This window comes from Polypterus senegalus, chromosome 6 (assembly GCF_016835505.1).
Source record: "Polypterus senegalus isolate Bchr_013 chromosome 6, ASM1683550v1, whole genome shotgun sequence".
Taxonomy (NCBI): domain Eukaryota; kingdom Metazoa; phylum Chordata; class Cladistia; order Polypteriformes; family Polypteridae; genus Polypterus; species Polypterus senegalus.
This window is the reverse complement of record NC_053159.1, coordinates 132,793,703-132,813,798: the sequence shown is the minus strand read 5'-3', so window position 1 is coordinate 132,813,798 and position 20,096 is coordinate 132,793,703. Positions and strand designations below refer to the sequence as shown.

The following is a 20,096-nucleotide window of genomic DNA, read 5'->3' as shown; positions in this document are numbered from 1 at the left end:
TGCAGAAACTGAGTGATTCAATCATGTTAAAATGGACCCGAATCTTTAAAGGAATGTTTAAAGCATGTTGTGGATTTCAAGGCTGTTTTAACAGCAAAAGAAGGTCTTGCCCAATGTTATTATAGTGGCCCTAAATAATTTGCTCAGTTGGTGTATAAGAACTATATAAAAGGTGCGACTCCAGGCCTGTCATTGGTGATTCCATAGTATCCCGTCCACTCTCTGGTCCTATTCCATCTCCAGAAGTGATAACTTGATTGACATTCCTGTGATGTTGGGGAAAAAATAAAACTTATCTTAAGATCCATTCAATTGTTAACATTAAGGTGTATCTATAAAATTTATTAAAAGCACCTTACAAATCATGTACAATTGTTTCTGTGGTTCTGCAACTGTAACTATATCAGATTAAGCTAGCAGCACTATTGCTTAAATTCAGCGTCTTAACCAACAGACCACACAGGATACTGCAAAGCAGAAGAACAGGACTTTAAAATTATGGAAGAAGTAAAGCGATTCAGCCGGTGGGACTCTGGATTCAGTAAAAGAAATGATAAGGCTCCTTTTACTGCATATAGTCACTTTCTATAAATACAGAAAGTAAAGCTTAGGGCATGAAATGTGAAAATGATTTTCTGCTTTAATATTTGGGAGGAACGATAGCTCCAAGCTACCTGTTATACCTGTCAAGCACCATATGAGAAAAAAGAAGCTTAAGTACTTGGGACCCATCACAAAATCAGCCAAGAAGTATTAAGATGCCATTGCCTACCCCGCTGTAATTTCACCTTGCAGGCCCCACACTCGGAGAGCAGCTGAGCAAGCAGACAAGAGGAGGACCAAGGCAATATATTGCTGTTACAAAGCCACTCTTATACATTCATTTTCTGTCAGACAGTCTCAAGTCCCAGATGAGAAACTCACACAGACTGAAGAACGTTTCAATGTGCGTCACTGAAGCACAAAAGCAATAATAATGTGCTTGACTGGAGAGCAGAGGAGGCAGAGCTTTGCTGTTTATTGGCAAGGTGCACAGGCAGCAGAGGCTCTAAAGAGCCACAAGTGGATGTTCTTTTATCTTTAATGCTTGTTATTAAGGGCCAAGGGTTCAGAGGTGTAGGTTAATGGTGCACCTGCTGAAGAGCTCAAAAGATGTTTTAGAATGAAACTGCAAGAGCTACTGCAGTCTCTGGACACTAAACATTATTGAATTTGATGTACAGTGGGGGATTCTTTTTTTGATGAAACGTTTTATTTAAAAATTACAGCACAGCAATCAGGTCATATGTATTGGCCACAGCAGTGACATTTAAAGCTCCAAGACAGCCACTTCCCAAATCTGTGGCCATCATTCGAGAGACATGATGCAGCTACTGAAGGCACTAAAGCTAAACTACCATAGCTCATTTCATTAATTTTTCTTTTTTAATATTGTTTTATGGCTGATCAAAACATTTTATTTACCAAAATATTGTACAAATTGGCAACTTTTACAGCTTCTTTGTACAAATAAGTCTCACTTTCCATTTCTTTACTTTTTCTCTATTTAACTGTCCCACACAAAAGCTAGAACCATGGAATTCTAAAGAGGGGTTTTTAAAGTTCAGCCCCTCCATGGCTGCAGGTTTTCATCCCAAACAATTCATTCTTATAATTTGATTCCTCCATTAATTAAGTAATCTGCCATTTCTCTGTTTCTGTGTCTTCTTGTGTTACTGTAGAAAATATGAGGTTTTTATGCTAAATGATTACTGGCTGAAGCAGAAAAAGATGAAATCATTCTTTTGATCTTGCTGCTTAATATTTTGTGCTTTGAAAATGCTCAGGTTATTTAAGTATTTATTTGTTAACAAGTACAACAAGTGAATAACACTAAAGTACTCTAGGTGCTGCTTTGTTAGCATTCAATTCAAATCATGTTTATTGTTGTATATACAGTACAATGGAATTTGTACCTGCATGTCTTCAGTGTTCACACAATAAATAATAAAATAAATAGGAGAGACAGAGACAGAGACAGAGACAGAGATATAGAGATAGAGATAGAGATAGAGATAGAGATAGAGATAGAGACAGAGACAGAGACAGAGATAGAGACAGAGACAGAGACTAGATTAGATTGTGATAAGAGCTGAAATGTGTTGTGTCCACTTCAGTTAATTCTGAGAAATTTAACATGGATATAGATGAATGCAGGGTCCTGTCTCCTGAAGTCTGTAACCAGGCTCCTTTGCTGACATTAAGGGTGTGATTGTTGCCCTGAAATCCCTGAGTTAGCAGGCAAACCTTGTCTCTAAGTTGTTTCAGCATTGCTAATCAGGTCTATGATGGTGGTAATTTAATGGAGGGCCTGGGGTTTTGTCTGGCCAACCAGTCAGAGGTGAACAGGTAGTACAGCAGGGGGCTCAGCACACAACCCTGTGGAGTGTCAGTACTAAGGGCCAGCACAAAGGATGAGATGCTGCTAATCTACACAAGTAAAGGTCCACTAGTTTGGAAGTCCATAACCCAGTTGCAGAGGATGACGACAAGACATAAATTGAAGAGTCTGATGGTCCACTTTGAGGGTGCAACAGTGTTAAACGCTAAGATGTAGTCCATAAACAGAACTCTGACATATCAGCTTTTGCTATCCAGATGTGCTGAAATAGTGTGAAGTGCGGAGATATGGCATCCTCTGTCAAGTATCAGGACTATCTGGAATACACTGTTTAATGTGCCCCAGCAAAAATCTCTCAAAGTATTTAATCACGACTAGAGTGTGTGCCACCGGTCTGTTCTCATTCAGACAGGCCTCTTCTGTTTTCTGAGGCATATGGATAATTGTTGTCCTTTTGAAGCTGTCAGGGACATCTGATTATCTGAGTGTTAATGTGCATCTGCGTCCATCATTAATTATCAGTACTTGGATACAATTAAGAGGAAAAATAGCACAAAGAAAAAGAAAGTTACAAAGATAATCACAAAACAGAGTTAAGCACTTAAAGCTATGTTAGTAACGTTCTTACAAATGTAAACATTACACTACTACATTTTTTGAATGCAAAATAAGAAACCAATAATATTAATCAAGCACAAAAATGACTCACCTGTTGTAATAGTGGTTGGGTCCCCCAGGACTGAACTTGAATAGGCCTGCATAGTGAAAGAATACCTGTACATAACTTAAAAGAGAGCTTAGTAAATAAAAAGTCTTACGCTTTCTCCAATACATTTAGAATGCTTAATACATAGAAAAAGGAAGGGAAAATAATTAAATATTACTTTTAAAATAAGAGTGGAACAAAAAGTTAAATCATAGAAGTATTTGTCTGCACTCTTTATTCACATCAGAGTCTGCAGAGGACAAGTAAGCTGCTCTGCTGTGCAGAAACTGCTGTGCCACATCTGGCAAAGGTAAGCAGCGAAGCATAAGGAAGAGTTTACTTACTGCTTCTGCGCTGCCGTCAGCGACAGTCAGATAGTGATGCCAAGATTTCTTCTGAAATGATGATTCATTTCTTCGTTTATGTTCTCCTTTGATTTGGCCAATTTTGCAGCCCTACTTACTGGCATTTCTATGTATATTAAATACCCATCTGTTTGCAGATATTGTAATGTAACACTATGGTGAAAGTACAGTAAACATCAAAACTCCTCTTCTTGATGTGATGCATTAAAGAAACATTACATAAATAAATATAAATTCACACATACTAATCATCAGTGATATTCATGGTTTAATCTATTACATATAAAGACAAACTATTTTGCAAATTTCTTGTAAAAACAATTTATTTGAAAAAATATAATTCTTAAATACACACAAAATCATTTAAACTACAAAACACTTTTCAAGTATTTTTGCAGATTATTAGGGAAACACACAAACATGTAAATACATACTTTTTGGAAAGCTGCTTTATATCTTTAAAAAGATATATGGCTTACTATAGAGCAAAGGCATAATAAAAAGAGAAGACTTTCAAAAACCATTATTATCATGAGTATAAAATGAGGGAGCCATTGTATTCATGAGCTCAATTAACAGTGATCTGGTCTCAGTCCTGCTTTGTATGAATTAATTACACCATTTGTTCATTTTAGGTGTTGGTCACTACGAGGTCAATGTAAGCGAACACAAGGCTTATTATGATCTGTACAAGAGCGTTGCTGTCTGTGTCTCTCTTCAGGCCTCACAAATCAATGGGCGTATCTCTTTGCTTATCATTTCTCATACACAAACCATCGAGTGAGTGCCTTCCATTATTTTGATTGTAGATCTATCCTCCCTCTTGAAACAAATGCTTGCATGTTCACTTCCTGCTACCTACATATTCATAACCTTTCAGTCTAAAACGGGGAAATAAACAAGGCAAGGAGACAAGTTTGCCTATTTTCACAGTAAACAACACAAGCTGGCAATACTTCATCCAATGAGAATGGCAAGACTATACATTTGTATGACATGCCATTTGTCAGACTACTACTGCATTAACACTTGCAGGTCTAGAGAGTTATTAAAAAGGCGAAAGGTTCCCTTGGCACATCCGCCAAGGTAGATTTCACTACTATAGCATCCCTTCTATAGTAGGAAGTCCACCACCTGTAAAGTTTTTTTTTTTGTGTAAGTCTGAAGAAAGTGAACTTAAACACTAAAGAACAGCTGCATTAAAAGAAGTTGGTCAGATGGGGTTTCCTTAGAACTTTCATAGTCTAGCTACATGTGCTCAGGTAGGCCTGTTCAGTAATCCATAAAGTCTCAAACTCTTTAGTCCTTAAATTGTATAAAATACACAAGATTTAAAGAAACAATACTGAGCATTAAACTATGTGAACCCTTCAAGTCAAACACCTATAACTCTAGAAACATGAGATATGGCGAGCCAAGCAGACTTTGAAGAATGGACCTAGTCAAGTTTGTAACAAGACTGATAGTGGACAGGACAAGAATTCTGAGGAAAATGATTTAAATATTAGAGTCCAGTTAATACTGTGGTGGGAGGTGGTACAGATTTTGTGCTCATCCATGTTTAAGAGTTTATAAACAAACAAGCATGTTACAGGGTTTTAAATCCTTACAGTCTGCACTCCTAACTTCGCTGATTGTCAAGTCAATTTGTTTTACACCTACCATGGCTAAAAACCTGTTAAGATTCAGTTTGTACATATGAGAAAAAAAAAACAAATCTGGATGAACGGCAAACTGTGCATCGGGAAATCTCATTTCCAACTTTTAGATCTAACCAGCAAGAAGAAAGCATCGCCTCAGTGCCTCAGAGGGGTACTTACTGTAATTCAATCAGTGACCCTGCCGTTTACAAGCAGTCCTTAATCCAGAGGGTGCCGAATCGTTTAGATAATTGCAATGTCTTTTATCTTTAAAACATTAAGTACAGCAATTCAGGTTTGTGTGCGACTGTTCTGTGATGTTATGACTATGAGTCACAGAATGACATGCTTGCAACCCACAAAGCACACATAATCGGCCTCTTCAAGAGGTGGGGTCTGGGTCTGTACTGCATGCAGTGCTCAAAAGGCTAATAAATAAAACACATTTTGTCACAAGTGTTTTCTGAATCCTCTCAAACGGGACTTAATCTTAAAGGCTTTGGGATTTGCCTTCTTCATATTTTTCAAGTCAAATGTACATGGTTTGAACAGGCAGGCATCATACCGATATAGATACAAGAGTAAGATTCTTAGTCCACAGGCAAGCCTACTGGCCTCCTTTCTATTGATTTTACAGACTGATGGAAGTTTAAAAATCAACAACCTCAGGAAACAAAATACAGGAAACAATTAATTGAATTTTCTTGAGAGGAAAAAAAAAAGATGACAAATCTCTGGGCTATAAAAACTCAGAGGTAAAAACAGCCTCTGCATACTCCTCACAGACACCTTGGAATTCTGCAGCAACCTCACTCAGGGCTTCAGACATCAGTTCTTCAGCTAGACTGTGGAGGTAAAAAAATAATGAGTTAGACATAGCTGACAGATTCCAGTTATGTAATCTCAAAATAGTACACTTTGCTGAATCAAAAACCACTTATAGAACTTCATGAAAAAGTGCTTCAAGTTGTGGAGTGGGTGCACACTAGATATCTGATTTTGAAAATACCTGAAACATTTACAGGAAATAAAGAATGCATTGTTATGCAAATAAAAAACAAACAATCTGTGGATGTCTTACCACTTTGTATTGAAACTAGATGCAAGAAAATGTCACTTTTTCTCTGTAAAGAAAAAGACAAGGAGAAATCTGAGACAAGGGCACACAAGCATAGGTGCTTCCGGTAAAATGGAGCCGAGTCATGGTATGCGGTGGGCGAGTTTGAAAAACAGATCAATAGAACTCGGTGGAAACATCAGCATAATTTTGGTAAAATGAACCTGAACAACTGCACAGCACATTTATCACAAAATGAATAAAATCAAATTGACTTTTTGAATTGGAAACCCACAAAAGGAGTAATGTGAGATTTTTATTATTGCTTGCTGATGTGAGAGAATCAATCACTTTTTATGCAAATAAGTTTTCCTAAAATGCTGTGCTGTCTTTGAATTTCTTTGGACTTGTCAAACGAAGGGGCATTAATTTATCTCCATCAAAAACTTTTCATTTGGTACATGTTCTTATAAAGCAGAGATGTTTTAGTTTACAGCTGTAATGTAATAAAATGTCATCCTTTTGGATTTTAATTAAGACTTCCTTACTGGCACAGTATAAGCTGGGACAAAAGCTACCAAACCAGGTTTGTGACTTCCTTAGCTGACTGTGTTGTAGTTATTAAAATATATTCAAGTAAACAACTGGAGAAGTTAAAAGTTAGCTTGGTGTATTGACCGACATTTTTGCGTTTTTCAGTGAATTAGGTCAAGAGCAAAGCGCGGGACTATTGGTTCTCAATCAGCTTTTTATTCAGGACAAGTACCATTTTAAATGTCAATAAACTTTAACAACAATATGACTTATGATAGGTGTCCTTATGTATTTTATTTAAAAAAAAATATATTCCAATTCTACTTCCTTTGCGATGGTCACTCGTGTTGTTTTCCAGCCTGCTGTCTTAGTTTATTCTCCTCCCTACTCTTTTGAGTATGTCTTTGGAATCTGCTAATGTGAGAAATTGGTGTTGGTCTCTGTGTGACTCTGGGAGATATGCAAATTTAAATGTTCTACTAGACTGCCAAGTCTAATAAACAGGCACTCTTTCTTTTAGGAATTGTAATATAAGCAAATAAAACTGGTAAAGCGTTTAAAGTTCAAAAAGTAAAAAAGAAAGCTGGATAAGCTTATGGCAGGCACAAATCTGGGTGTATAACAATAATACTGCTCATTAAATAGTATATGTACTGGTAAAAATATTTGTTTAATTAATGAATACATCTCTTAGAATTGGTGGCACGGTGGCATAGTGGGTAGCACTGCTGCCTCGCAGTTAGGAGACCTGGGTTCACTTCCCGGGTTCTCCCCGTGTCTGCATGGGTTTCCTCTGGGTACTCCGGTTTCTTCCCACAGTCCAAAGACATGCAGGTTAGGTACATTGGTGATTCTAAATTGTGCTTGGTGTGTGTGTGTGTATGTGTGTGTGTGCGTGCGTGCGTGCGCCCTGCGGTGGGCTGGTACCCTGCCCGGGGTTTATTTCCTGCCTTGCGCCGTGTGTTGGCTGGGATTGGCTCCAGCGGACCCCCATGACCCTGTAGTTAGGATGTAGTGGGTTAGATAATGGATGGATGGATCTCTTAGAACATATGCCCATGCACTTGTTTATTTAATCAGTCATTCATTAATCCCTTAAAAAATTCTTGCTTCGTATAATTGTCAGATGAGAGTACGTAATATAAAAAACTTTTAATCAGTAAGGTTTATCCTTCATATTTAAGTCATCATGGACTATTATTATCTTTATATGCATCGATTTAACAATTAGATGCTTGTGCTCACGCCACCTGCAGAGCATATTTAAAAGAAAGTGACAAACTTTAGATGTCTCTCTGTTTTGGGTTTATTTAAATAAAAAAAAAATAAAAAAAACACCTAATACACAACAGCAATATCAATACACTATGTATCGCTAATCAGTCATCTTTTCTGACCATATATCAAAATCGTTATAGGACTGAAAAATCCATATCGGTTGGGCAGTACTCTCAACATTCTTTCAAAATGAAGCAGATTGATTCTTAAGGACTTTTCTATACTTTGAAGAATAAAAAGAAAAATTAATAGAGCAAAGTGCCACAGTCCGGAATAATATGCAACAAACCCAAAACATGTTCTGGAAACCATCATACATATATGTCCATGTCTGGCTCTATGTCACAACTCACCCAAGTTTAATTCTATAGGAGGTTCGGGAGCATGTGCTGATAGCATGTTGTGGCACCGACCACACGACAAGCCACTCGGATTGGGACCTAAGTGCAGCAGGTCACACCTCAGCACCACATTGGTTTTTACGGTGGCTGGAGTGCCAATCCTGCCACCAACCCCCAAGTTTTATTTCCCTGTAAGTTGGAGGACCTGCTTGCAGTGCTGGATGCAGCTTAACATCATACCCAGGACGAAGCATTGTAGGTTAAGGGCCTTACTCAAGATTGAAAAAAAATGGTGTGGGCAGATTACATAACTGCTTTGCAGTGTTATAGTAGGAATCATACCAAACAGAAAACAACTGCCACTTTTTCCTGGAGTCCTAAATTCTTCTCCTAAGAAAACAAACACATTAATAGGGAAATGACACATCCAAACTAATAAAGAAGAGCAGAAACATATTTAAGTTTCTATAATGTTACTGAAATCTCATTTTCTTTTATACTCTGGAAAATAGGAATAGGAAATCACCCTGCACTGGTCAAGTTATTAACACAGTGTGAATGCATGACCAGCTTTCTGGCAAAACAGTGTACGTTACACTGTGGGATGTGAACTCAGGATGCTGAACCTATGAGGCAGAAGTGCTGATCACTGCTGCAGTGTCACCAACAACTACTTCTTTTTCAATCAAAATGAATATTTCTGCAATATATGCATGAGTGTGTGCCAGAGTTCATTAAGATTACAATGTTGTTTTCATTTTCTTTATCAAGGCATTCAAATCTCTCAGAATATATTCTTATTTTTTAATCATCACTAACCACAAATGTCATTAATAAAATTAAATTGTTTTGTGTTTTTTTTTTTTGGTAAAACTGACCTGTTTACAATATCCCAGGGGTTAAACCCTCCTACAGCATCATGATATATAAGCCGGAGAAAAGCCTCATGCCTCTCTCTGTAGTCAAGGATGTTTTGTTGCATTCGTTTTGGTAAGAAGAGAGTTGTTGCTGCTGGATTTCTAAATTCCACCGCCTTGGGTATGGTGGGGTTTTCATTTTCCTGTGACTGTTCTTCTATAGATGAGTCCTCATGCACAACACTGTAAAACACAGAAACAAAGCTACAGTAGAAACACAACAACAAAAGTGATCCATTCAAGTTAAGTACAATTAAGTAAAACACCTAAATGGAAAGCACTTGGACATAAAGTCTGCTATAAAACTTGTTCAAAGAATAATTGTATTACAATTTTACTACAAATTAAATGTTCATATAAGTTACACATGTAAATCTATTCCAGGCAGTATCTTAGTCAAAGTGACTGCTATTAACAGTAGCAACTTAGTAAAAAGCTATAAATGGAATTCCACATAAATCTGGACAAAAAAGAAATCCCAATAAGTGAATGGTTTCTCTCTATTATTAAAAAAAAATCTTGGAAGGAGACGAGATGTGATTGTCTCAGAGACACTTTCACATCCCACAAGATAAGTCTTCGTTCCAAGGGATGTAACCATGCCCGGGGCCGGAAGTCCCGCAAGACAAAAGCTTATGCAAAGAGATCTGGAAAAGTTCTGTGTGGTTATGTCAGACACATTTCTTGGAGAGAGAAAGAAATGATATTCACTCTTGGGCAGTTATACGTTGTGTTGTCACGATGCAATTCCAAACAAGGAATCAAAATTCAATGCGATATTGATGAAAAGGTAAAAGCAAAAAGAGATTGAATATATGGACATACTGTAGGTGATATGACAGAAGTGCGCCGCACGAGATGCAGATCACGCGGAAAGGCAGCAGCAGATGCAAGCCAGCAGCTGATCGAGCAAAGAGGATGTTTAATAAATAAAAAAAAAACTAGGTGGTGTCAGATCATAACCGTGTCTCCTTGGGGTGCGTTCAGCCCCGCTCTTCACAACGTAAGCGACAGAGATGTGAAGTGGTTGGCGTGTATCACTGGCTGGGAGGGGATGGGGATTAGGTTCGAAGCCCCCTAGTCTTAAAAATAAAATTTTATTTTTCATTACGATAGCTGTGAAAATGTACATAGAAGGAACTTAAAAGCGACATCAATAAATATAATAATCTATATATCTATATCTATATCTATATCTATATATATCTATATCTATATATCTATATCTATATCTATATCTATATATATACTGCTCAAAAGAATTAAAGGAACATTTTTTAATCAGAGTATAGCATAAAGTCAATGAAACTTATGGGATATTAATCTGGTCAGTTAAGTAGCAAAGGGGGTTGTTAATCAGTTTCAGCTGCTGTGGTGTTAATGAAATTAATAACAGATGCACTAGAGGGGCAACAATGAGATGTCCCCCAAAACAGGAATGGTTTAACAGGTGGAGGCCACTGACATTTTTCCCTCCTCATCTTTTCTGACTGTTTCTTCACTAGTTTTGCATTTGGCTACAGTCAGTGTCACTACTGGTAGCATGAGGTGATACCTGGACCCTACAGAGGTTGCACAGGTAGTCCAACTTCTCCAGGATGGCACATCAATACGTGTCATTGCCAGAAGGTTTGCTGTGTCTCCCTGCACAGTCTCAGGGGCATGGAGGAGATTCTAGGAGACAAGCAGTTACTCTAGGAGAGCTGGAGAGGGCTATAGAAGGTCCATAACCCATCAGCAGGACCAGTATCTGCTCCTTTGGGCAAGGAGGAACAGGATGAGCACTGCCAGAGCCCTACAAAATGACCTCCAGCAGGCCACTAGTGTGAATGTCTCTGACCAAACAACCAGAAAGACTTCATGAGGGTGACCCAAGGGCACCATGTCCTCTAATGGGCCCTGAGCTCACTGCCCAGCAGCATGCTGCTCGATTGGCATTCGCCATAGAATACCAGAATTGGCAGATGCGCCACTGGTGCCCTGTGCTTTTTACAGATGAGAGCAGGTTCACCCTGAGCACGTGACAGAAGTGAAAGGGTCTGGAGAAGCCATGGAGAACATTATGCTGCCTGTAACATCATTCAGCATGAGAAGTTTGGTGGTGGGTTAATGATTGTCTGGGGAGGCATATCCATGGAGGGTCACACAGACCGCTACAGGCTTGACAAAGGCACCTTGGCTGCCATTAGGTATCAGGATGAAATCCTTGGACCCATTGTCAGACCCAATGCTGGTACAGTGGCTCCTGGTGCACGACAATTCCTGGCCTCATGTGGTGAGAGTATGCAGGCAGTTCCTGGAGGATGAAGGAATTGATACCATTGACTGGCCACCACACTTTCCTGACCTAAATCCAATAGGACACCTCTGGGACATTATGTTTTGGTCCATCCAATACCACCAGGTTGCACCTCAGACTGTCCAGGAGCTCAGTGATGCCCTGGTCCAGATCTGGGAGGAGATCCCCCACAACACCATCTGTCATCTCACCGATATATGCATGCACTGATGTTGTCAGGCATGTATACAAGAACACAGGGGCCATACAAAGTGCTGCATACAATTTTGAGTTGCTGCAATTAAATTTTGGCAAAATGGACTAGCCTGCCACATAATTTTTTCACTCTGATTTTTGGGGCGTCTTTGAATTCAGGGCTCTGTAGGTTGATCATTTTCATTTCCATCAAACAATGTGGCATCCTTTCGTTCCTAACACATTACCCAGTCTATATCAGTATAGATATCCAGGAGGATTTCTTTTTCCCATTGAGATCTGATGTGTTTTCAAAGTGTTCCTTTAATTTTTTTGAGCAGTTTATATCTATATATATATATATATATATATATATATATATATATATATATATATATATATATATATATATATATATATATATATATATATATATATATATATATATATATATATATATCTATCTATCTATCTATCTAACTATATATCTATATCTATATATAGTAGATAAAGGAGAGTTGAGAACCGAGAGACTGTGTTTGTGGAGGGATTGAGAGTTAAGGTGGGTGGGGGAGTCACGTGATCATCTCCTCTCCCATTCACGTCATTTCATTCACTTCATTTCGCTCCGAGCTGAGCTCCGCAGCTGACGCGGTCTTGCCATTCTTTTTCCTTACTGTTTAGTCCTTTCTCCTTTACTAATTGACTGTTTAGTACACACGGTACTTACACAGTCACTCATAAAAGGGGAGAAGACTAAGTGGAAGAAATGCGTATTGAAACTACCTTGGAAGACATGCAATCAACAAGGCCATTAAACGGATCTCAAGAGAGGTCTTCTTGATTGGGAAAAGGACGATTGGCTGCCGAAACCAGGCGGTTAAAAGAATCTGAAAAAGACAGGACGTCTTGATTGGAAAAACAGCGAAGTGCGCCAGGTCTGCTAGTAGTAATATATTTTATTTATTTGTCCCCTTTCTGATACTTAAATCATTTTGCAAATATTCAAAAGAATATAACAGGAATAGCAGAACAAAAACAACTCAATGAATGACACTAGATATAACCTAATATCAAAGTATTTAACATCAACTAAAAGATAAATACATGAAACACAAATTTCTGCAGCAGCACAAAAAGCAATAAGCAATATTATACAAAATCCTTAATGACAATAAACAAATAACATCTTTTTGATACTGTGTATATAATCACAAACACTTGGATAGACATGGTGAACCAGGAGGAAGGGCTAACTAGAATCTCACAGTAAGCTAAATGCTTTCTTGTAGATGCAAGTTAAAAGAATATTTTGAGTCAGCAAATCTAATTCTTTTGAAAAGGCGATTCATAAGTCTGGGTATAATAGAGCTGAATAATCTGTCACCCATAGAAAATGGGTTAGTTTGACTCCAAAAAAGCTGCTAGCATCAGTGGACCAGAGTAGAACAGGAGGACTGTAAAACTGTAGGAGGTTACTGACGTAGTCCGGTGTAAACCAGTTATAGCTTTATAGGTTAGCAAAACTACTCTGTATTCATTATTATAAGACCCCAGGAACAAATGAAGATCTAACAGAACAAGTTATGTGCTCACTGCTGAGAGTCTGAGCAGGGACTCTTGTAACAGAATTGTGAACTACTGTACCTGGAGCTAGGATAACAGAATATGTGCCTGTTACAAATGCTAATGAGGGACTTGATGAGTATCAGAAAGAACTGAACAAATTGTAAAGGTGGGTGTAAGTCATTTTCTTCATATAATCTACACAAGTTGAATAAGGAAGGAGCAATGAAACAACAACATACATTTATATTGCACGTTTTCATACAAATAGTGTAGCTCAATTTGCTTAACAAGATGAAGAAAGAAAAGTTTATAAAAAATAGAAATATAAAAATAAGATTAGGCAGTAATAAATAACAAAGAATAAAGTTAGGTCCGATGGCCGGGAGGGCAGAAAAAAATGAAACAAAAGAACTCCAGAGGGCTAGAGAGAAAAAAAAAAAAAAATCTGCAGGGGTCCCAAGGCCATGAGACCACCCAGCCCCCACTGGGCATTCTACCTAACATAAAAGATGAATTTCTAACAGTATGATGACTGAGAGTGAGTGAGGAGTTCATTTTCTTAAGCAGAGCTTTTAGTGACAGCATGAGTTCTGTGCTGCTATAATTTAATCTTAAACAGCTGCACTCCATCCAGCATTTAATATTTTTAATGCAAGCCATGGCTGAAATCCTAATCCATAAAAGTGCAAATGACCGTTTGAGTGACCATTCACAAAAAGGCCACTTGTCCAAATTGCTTCATTATGTGTTCCTCCTCTTAAAAAAATAAGTAAATAGGATGTGGCTCACAGCTGCATAACTTACAGTGAAATGCTAAGAGGCCAAGACAAGTAAGGGTACAAACTAAGTTACAGCTGGACCTTGCATCACAGGCAACAGTAAACAAGTCAAGTCAAGTTGGGGAGCATGCATTAGTACTGTGCGTTGCCACATCCACCACATGACGAAACAGCTCAGGATCCCGTTTTGCAACCCCCTGGGCAGCCACGTGGCCCAGGTCCCACCCTCCGGAAATTACATGCTATCTGCCACAGCCAGGTGTTACGTGGGTTACCCCTTGGCCTGGTCCAGCCACTTGGGTCCCCAACAATGAGTATCCTACAAGCCGGATCACCCTCTGGTAAATCGCTCCACATGTCCGCAGTGCCGTAACTGACAATGCAGGCAATGTGCCTCATTCAGGACTTCACGAGATACCGCTCATTCGACACAAAGTCAAACCAACGGTACCCAAGGATTTTCCAGAGAGACACAGTACAAAAGGAGTCCAGTCTTCATCTCAGGTCACTGGATAGCGTCCATGTCTTGCAACCATATAGCAAGACAGGAAGCACCAGGACTCTAAAGACTTGGAACATCCTTTTTTGCACAGATATCGGGAGCTCCACACACCTCATAAGCGACCTCATAACCCCTTATGCTCTCCCAATCCGTCTACTGACTTCATAGGAAGAGTCACCAGAGACATGAATGTCATTGCCAAGGTAAGTAAACCTCTCGACAAGGTTGACACTCTCTCAGCAAACAGACACACTGCTGATGGCTGTGCCCAAGAGGTCATTAAACAGTAAACAAGTCTCTAAAAAACAAAACAGAAAACATACTGCAAATGAAAGGGAAACAAATACTTATTATTTAAGGTTTCCTCCTTTTATTGTTGCCCTTTGTCATACGAATATCAAGAAATACATTAGGTTATGCAAGACATCTCAATCAGAACATTTTCACACTTCCATTTTTTCAACTCAAAAACCGAGTATTATTATTACAGAATAAATTGCAGTTCTAGCTAAATCCATCAAAAGGAAATTGCGGCTATGTTCTTCTTGCTCTTTAAATGCATTAATTTATTACAGTAAGACAGTACTCAATAAAGAAGGGGGAAAAAAATAGAGCAGCGAAGCTGAAGAGATTTAAGGGTAAATATATTATATGATTATTTTGCTGCAGGCAGATTTTAGCTACTTGCTAACAATCAAGAACAACCTAAACTGATTAGTGTCTGTATGAATAATAACTGAGCATGGCAGCCGGGATTTGGAATATTATTTATTTGTTTATGCTGTGGCATTTATGCAGAATGAAATATACCTTTTATAATCTTTATTCACTGCACAGTTTAAAGTATAAGGGAAATATACATCAGATCCCCAGGACTGAGAACCTTATAGATTAAAACTGCTGCCTGTAATATTGTGTTTGGAGGTCACCACAAAAGAGGCTGCCTGGAATTTCCAATCACAGAAGTGAAAATCACTGAAGTAATGCATCCTTCATTCTCATACAGTATATACAATATACATTTTACATTCTATCTCCTTATTAAATTTGGTTTATTTACAATATGCCAGAACTACTCTGTATTATGGTAAATAAATAAGGTAAGTGGATTTTATAGGAGTTAATTATGAGAACAGAACACATATTTTACTAAGCAGCTCAGAATCTCTCCTACAGAGCTGCAGTTATCTGGTTAACATTACAAGAGTACAGGCAGAGACAGAAGTCGTATCTCAGCCAAGCAGTCTTGCTGCCAGGATAATAATCTGCTAACATGTAAGCTACCACTGAGGCCTTGCTATATTTAGAAACACAATAGGCAGTCTCAATATTCAATTAAAGTGTGTGGGCCTCAACACTGATGGACTAGAGCAATAGTACACTGCTGAATGCCACTTGATCCTGTTAAGGCATTTGCTGGGTGAGAGTGGAAATCAGTAGATTGAAATGGTCCTTCTTCACTCATACAGAGGTAATTCACACCTTCTAGTATAGAACAGAACAAGGCCGGAAAAAACAGTAGAGAGGGCGATACTAAAAGAAACAGGTATATCAAACAATCCATTACTGTACCAATAAAGAACCACAAAGTACTGTATAGTATACATTTACTTAAAGGAAATCAATAAAGCAAGAAAAAAGATAAAAGGCATAAAACGAAATTATCACATAAAATGCTCCTAGAATAGGTTTTTTTAACAGCATTATGTCTGCATTATCAAAATGACAACAACTTGAATTTTCACAGGTTGCTGTATAACTCAATCTAAATAGCACAAAATAATAATACAAACACTAGTCATGTCAGAGAAGGACAAAGAAATGAAAGATTCCCTTTTAATGTTTAAGATATGTAGAACCTGGTGGTAAAGTCAGAGATGCATGTTCTGGATAAAAAGATTTTTCTTCTATATTCAGAGCCGTAGGAAAAAAGGTATATTTTTAAAAATAATATAGAAATGTGATAACCCAGCCACAGGAGATGCACAAACCAGTGTGTTTCAAAGGGCATCCGGTGTAAACTTTTGCCAGATCAATATTTGGACAATACATATTTTCATACCAGATCAGTCAAGGCCCAGGTTAACAACAGCCACCACCAGTACTGTTAGCCAACAGGGTGTCGACAGAAATTGGGCTACTGTTAGCCGAAGAACGAGAAGAAGATGGAGGAGACGAGTCCAGTGGCAGGAGGACAGGAAGAAGGTAAAGAGAGTGAAACTGAGGGTAGGAATTTTGAATGCATGACTATGATTGGTAAGGGCACAGAATTAGCTGATGTGATGGAGAAAAGGAAGGTTTATATATTGTTCGCGCAAGAGACTAAATTGAAGGGGAGTAAGGCCAGGTAGATCGGTGGTGGATTCAAATTTTTCCACCTGAAGGAACTGTATGTCAAGATAGTTATGGAGGCGAAAAGAGTGTCAGACAGAGTGATGATTATGAAGCTGGAAACTGAAGCTGTGATGATGAATGTTGTTAGAGCATATGTCGCACAAGTTGGGTATCCAATGAATGAGAAAGAAGATTTCTGAAATGAGCTGGAGGAAGTAATGGACAGTGTGCCAAGGGACTGAGAGTGATGATCGGAGCAGATTTCAATGGACATGTTGGTGAAGGGAACAGAGGGGATAAGGAGGTGATGGGTATGTATGGAGGAATGAAGAAGGTCAGACGATATTAGATTTTGTGAAAAGGATGGACATAGCTGTGGTGAATATGTATTTTAAGAAGAGGGATGAACATCGGGTGATTTTCAAGAGTGGAGGAAGATGCACACAGGTAGATTACATCCTATGCAGGAGGGTCAATCTGAAGGAGACCGAAGATTGTAAAGTGGTGGCAGGGGAAGGTATAATATGGGCAGCATTGGGTGGTGGTCTGTAGGATGACAATGGAGATCAAGAAGAGGAGGAGAGTGAAGGCAGAGCCAATGATCAAAAGCTGAGAAACGAAGACTGCAAGGTTGAGTTCAGGGAGGAGGAAAGACAGGCACTGGGAAGCATTGAAGAGTTGCCAGATAGATGGGCAACTATAGCAGATGTAGTAAGGGTGACAGCAAGAAGGATGCTTACTGTGACATATGGACAAAGGAAGGAGGAAAAGAAAACCTGGTGGTGGAATAAGGAAGTACATGACGGCACACTTACGAAGAGGTTGGCAAGGAAGAAGTGGGATAGTCAGAGAAATGTAGAAAGTAGACGAGAGTACAAGGTGATAAAGCGTAAGGTGAAGAGAGAGGTGGCAAAGTCTAAAGAAAATGCATAATTTTAAGTTATATGAGTGGTTGGACACTAAGGAGGTAGAAAAGGATCTGTACCAATTGGCTAGATAGAGGGACCAAGCTGGGGAAGATTTGCAGTAGGTTAGGGTGATAAAGGATAAGGATAGAAACATACTCACAAGCGAGGAGAGTTTGTTGAACAGATGGAAAGAGTACTTTGAGAGGCTGATGAATGAAGAGAATGAGATAGAAAGAAGGCTGGATGATATGGACATAGTGAATCAGGAAGTGCAACGGATTAGCAAGGAGGAAGTAAGAACAGCTATGAAGAAGATGAAGAATGGAAAGGCTGTTGGTCCAGATGGCATATCTGTGGAAGCATGCAGGTGTTTAGGAGAGATGTCAGTGAAGTTTTTAACCAGATTGTTTAATGGAATCTTGGAAAGTGGCAGGATGCCTGAGGAGTGGAGAAGAAGTGTACTGGTACTGATTTTTAAGAATAAGGGTGATGTGCAGAGCTGTAGTAACTATAGGAGGATAAAATTGATGAGCCACAGTGTGAAAGTTATGGGAAAGAGTAGTAGAAGCTCGGTTAAGAAGGGAGGTGATGATTAGTGCGCAGCAGTATGGTTTCATGCAAAGAAAGAACACTACAGATGCTATGTTTACGCTGAGGGTGTTGATGGAGAAGTTTAGAGAAGGCCAGAAGGTGTTGCATTGCATTTTTGTGGACCTGGAGAAAGCATATGACAGGATGCCTCGACAGGAGTTGCGTTATTGTATGAGGAAGTCGGGAGTGGCAGAGAAGTATTTAAGAGTTATACTGGATATGTACGAGGGAAGTGTGACAGTAGTGAGGTCTGAAGGATGCATTCAAAATGGAGGTGGGATTACATCAGGGATCAGCTGTGAGCCCTTTCTTATTTGCAATGGTGATGGACAGGTTGACAGACAAGATTAGACAGGAGTTCCTGTGGACTATGATGTTTGCTGATGACATGGTGATCTGTAGTGACAGTAGGGAACAAATTGAGTAGTCCCTGGAGAGGTGTAGATATGCTCTAGAGAGGACAGGAATGAAGGTCAGTAGGAACAAGACAGAATACCCTGTGTAAATGACAGGGAGGTCAGTGGAATGGTGAGAATGTAGGGAGTAGAGTTGGTGAAGGTGAATGAGTTTAAATACTAGGGATCAACAGTACTGAGTAACGGGGATAGTGGAAGAGAGTTGAAAAAGAGAGTGCAGACAGGGTGGAATGGGTGGAGAAGAATTTCAGCAGTGATTTGCGGCAGACAGGTATCAGCAAGAGTGAAAGGGAAGGTCTGTAGGACGGTAATGAGACTAGCTATGTTATATGGGTTGGAGACGGTGGTACTGACCAGAAAGCAGGAGACAGAGCTGGAGGTGGCAGAGTTAAACATGTTGAATTTGCATTAGACATGGGCAGGATTAGAAATGGGTACATTAGAGAGTCAGTTGGATGGTTTGGAGACAAAGTCAGAGAGGAGAGATTGCGTTGGTTTGGACATGTGCTGAGGAGAGATGCTGAGTATATTGGGAAAAGGATGCTAAGGATAAAGCTGCCAGGCAAGAGGAATTCCTAAGAGAAAGTTTACGGATGTGGTGGGAGAAGACATGCAGGTTATGTGTGTAACAGAGCAAGATGTAGAGGACAGGAAGATATGGAAAAAGATGATCCTCTATGGCAACCCCTAATGGGAACAGCTGAAAGAAGAATAAAGAAATGCAATACTTAGTGATAATCAGTGCCTATGTCTACAACAAGATCTCCTAAAAACTCGTACTATAAACAATATATACCAAAAATATATATTAAGTTATAATGGAAATTATTTATATTTTATCATTAACCAATACAGTTAAGCTCTATTCTACTTTGAAAAGGAATAATGTGATGAATAATGAATAAGAGACAGTTTTTGTTTTTGACTCAAAGAAACACATCTTGCCCCAAGGCCCACGTATGATATGCTCCTTAGCAAAGGCTATTTTTTGTAGATAAAGCTGAAAACAGAATGCTGTCAAAATTCTTTCATACATTTTTTTCAAAGTCTGTGAGTATCTGCCTGATCAGTCAAAAAACTTACAGGTTTCGAGGAGACAGACCATAGCATCTCATAATTTTATTTATACTATAACCAGCCTGTTGAAATACATTAAGGAAGAGAAGGGAAAGATATTTCAAAATTTCCAAAATAAAATTATGCCTCCTAGGAGAAATTATTAAAGACTGGCAAACACAATCACATTCCATAAAAAGTGTATGAGCCAACTTTGTAACTAGTTAGTACTGTATATACCATAGTAAAA

The 20,096-nt window shown here is 38.8% G+C and overlaps 1 protein-coding gene across 1 annotated transcript in view; it reads right to left on the bottom strand.

Annotated features, from left to right (window-relative positions):
• Positions 1–3,768: 3,768 nt before the first annotated feature.
• The window catches only part of kiaa0753 (KIAA0753 ortholog), a 95,953-nt gene continuing 79,625 nt past the window's right edge, over positions 3,769–20,096 (bottom strand). Inside the window, exons 18-19 of the mRNA XM_039757227.1 lie at positions 9,180–9,401; positions 3,769–5,936 (exon numbers count right to left, since the gene is read on the bottom strand). Coding sequence (XP_039613161.1) covers positions 5,831–5,936; positions 9,180–9,401 — 328 coding nt within the window. The 3' untranslated portion in view covers positions 3,769–5,830. The remainder of the gene's footprint in view (positions 5,937–9,179; positions 9,402–20,096) is intronic.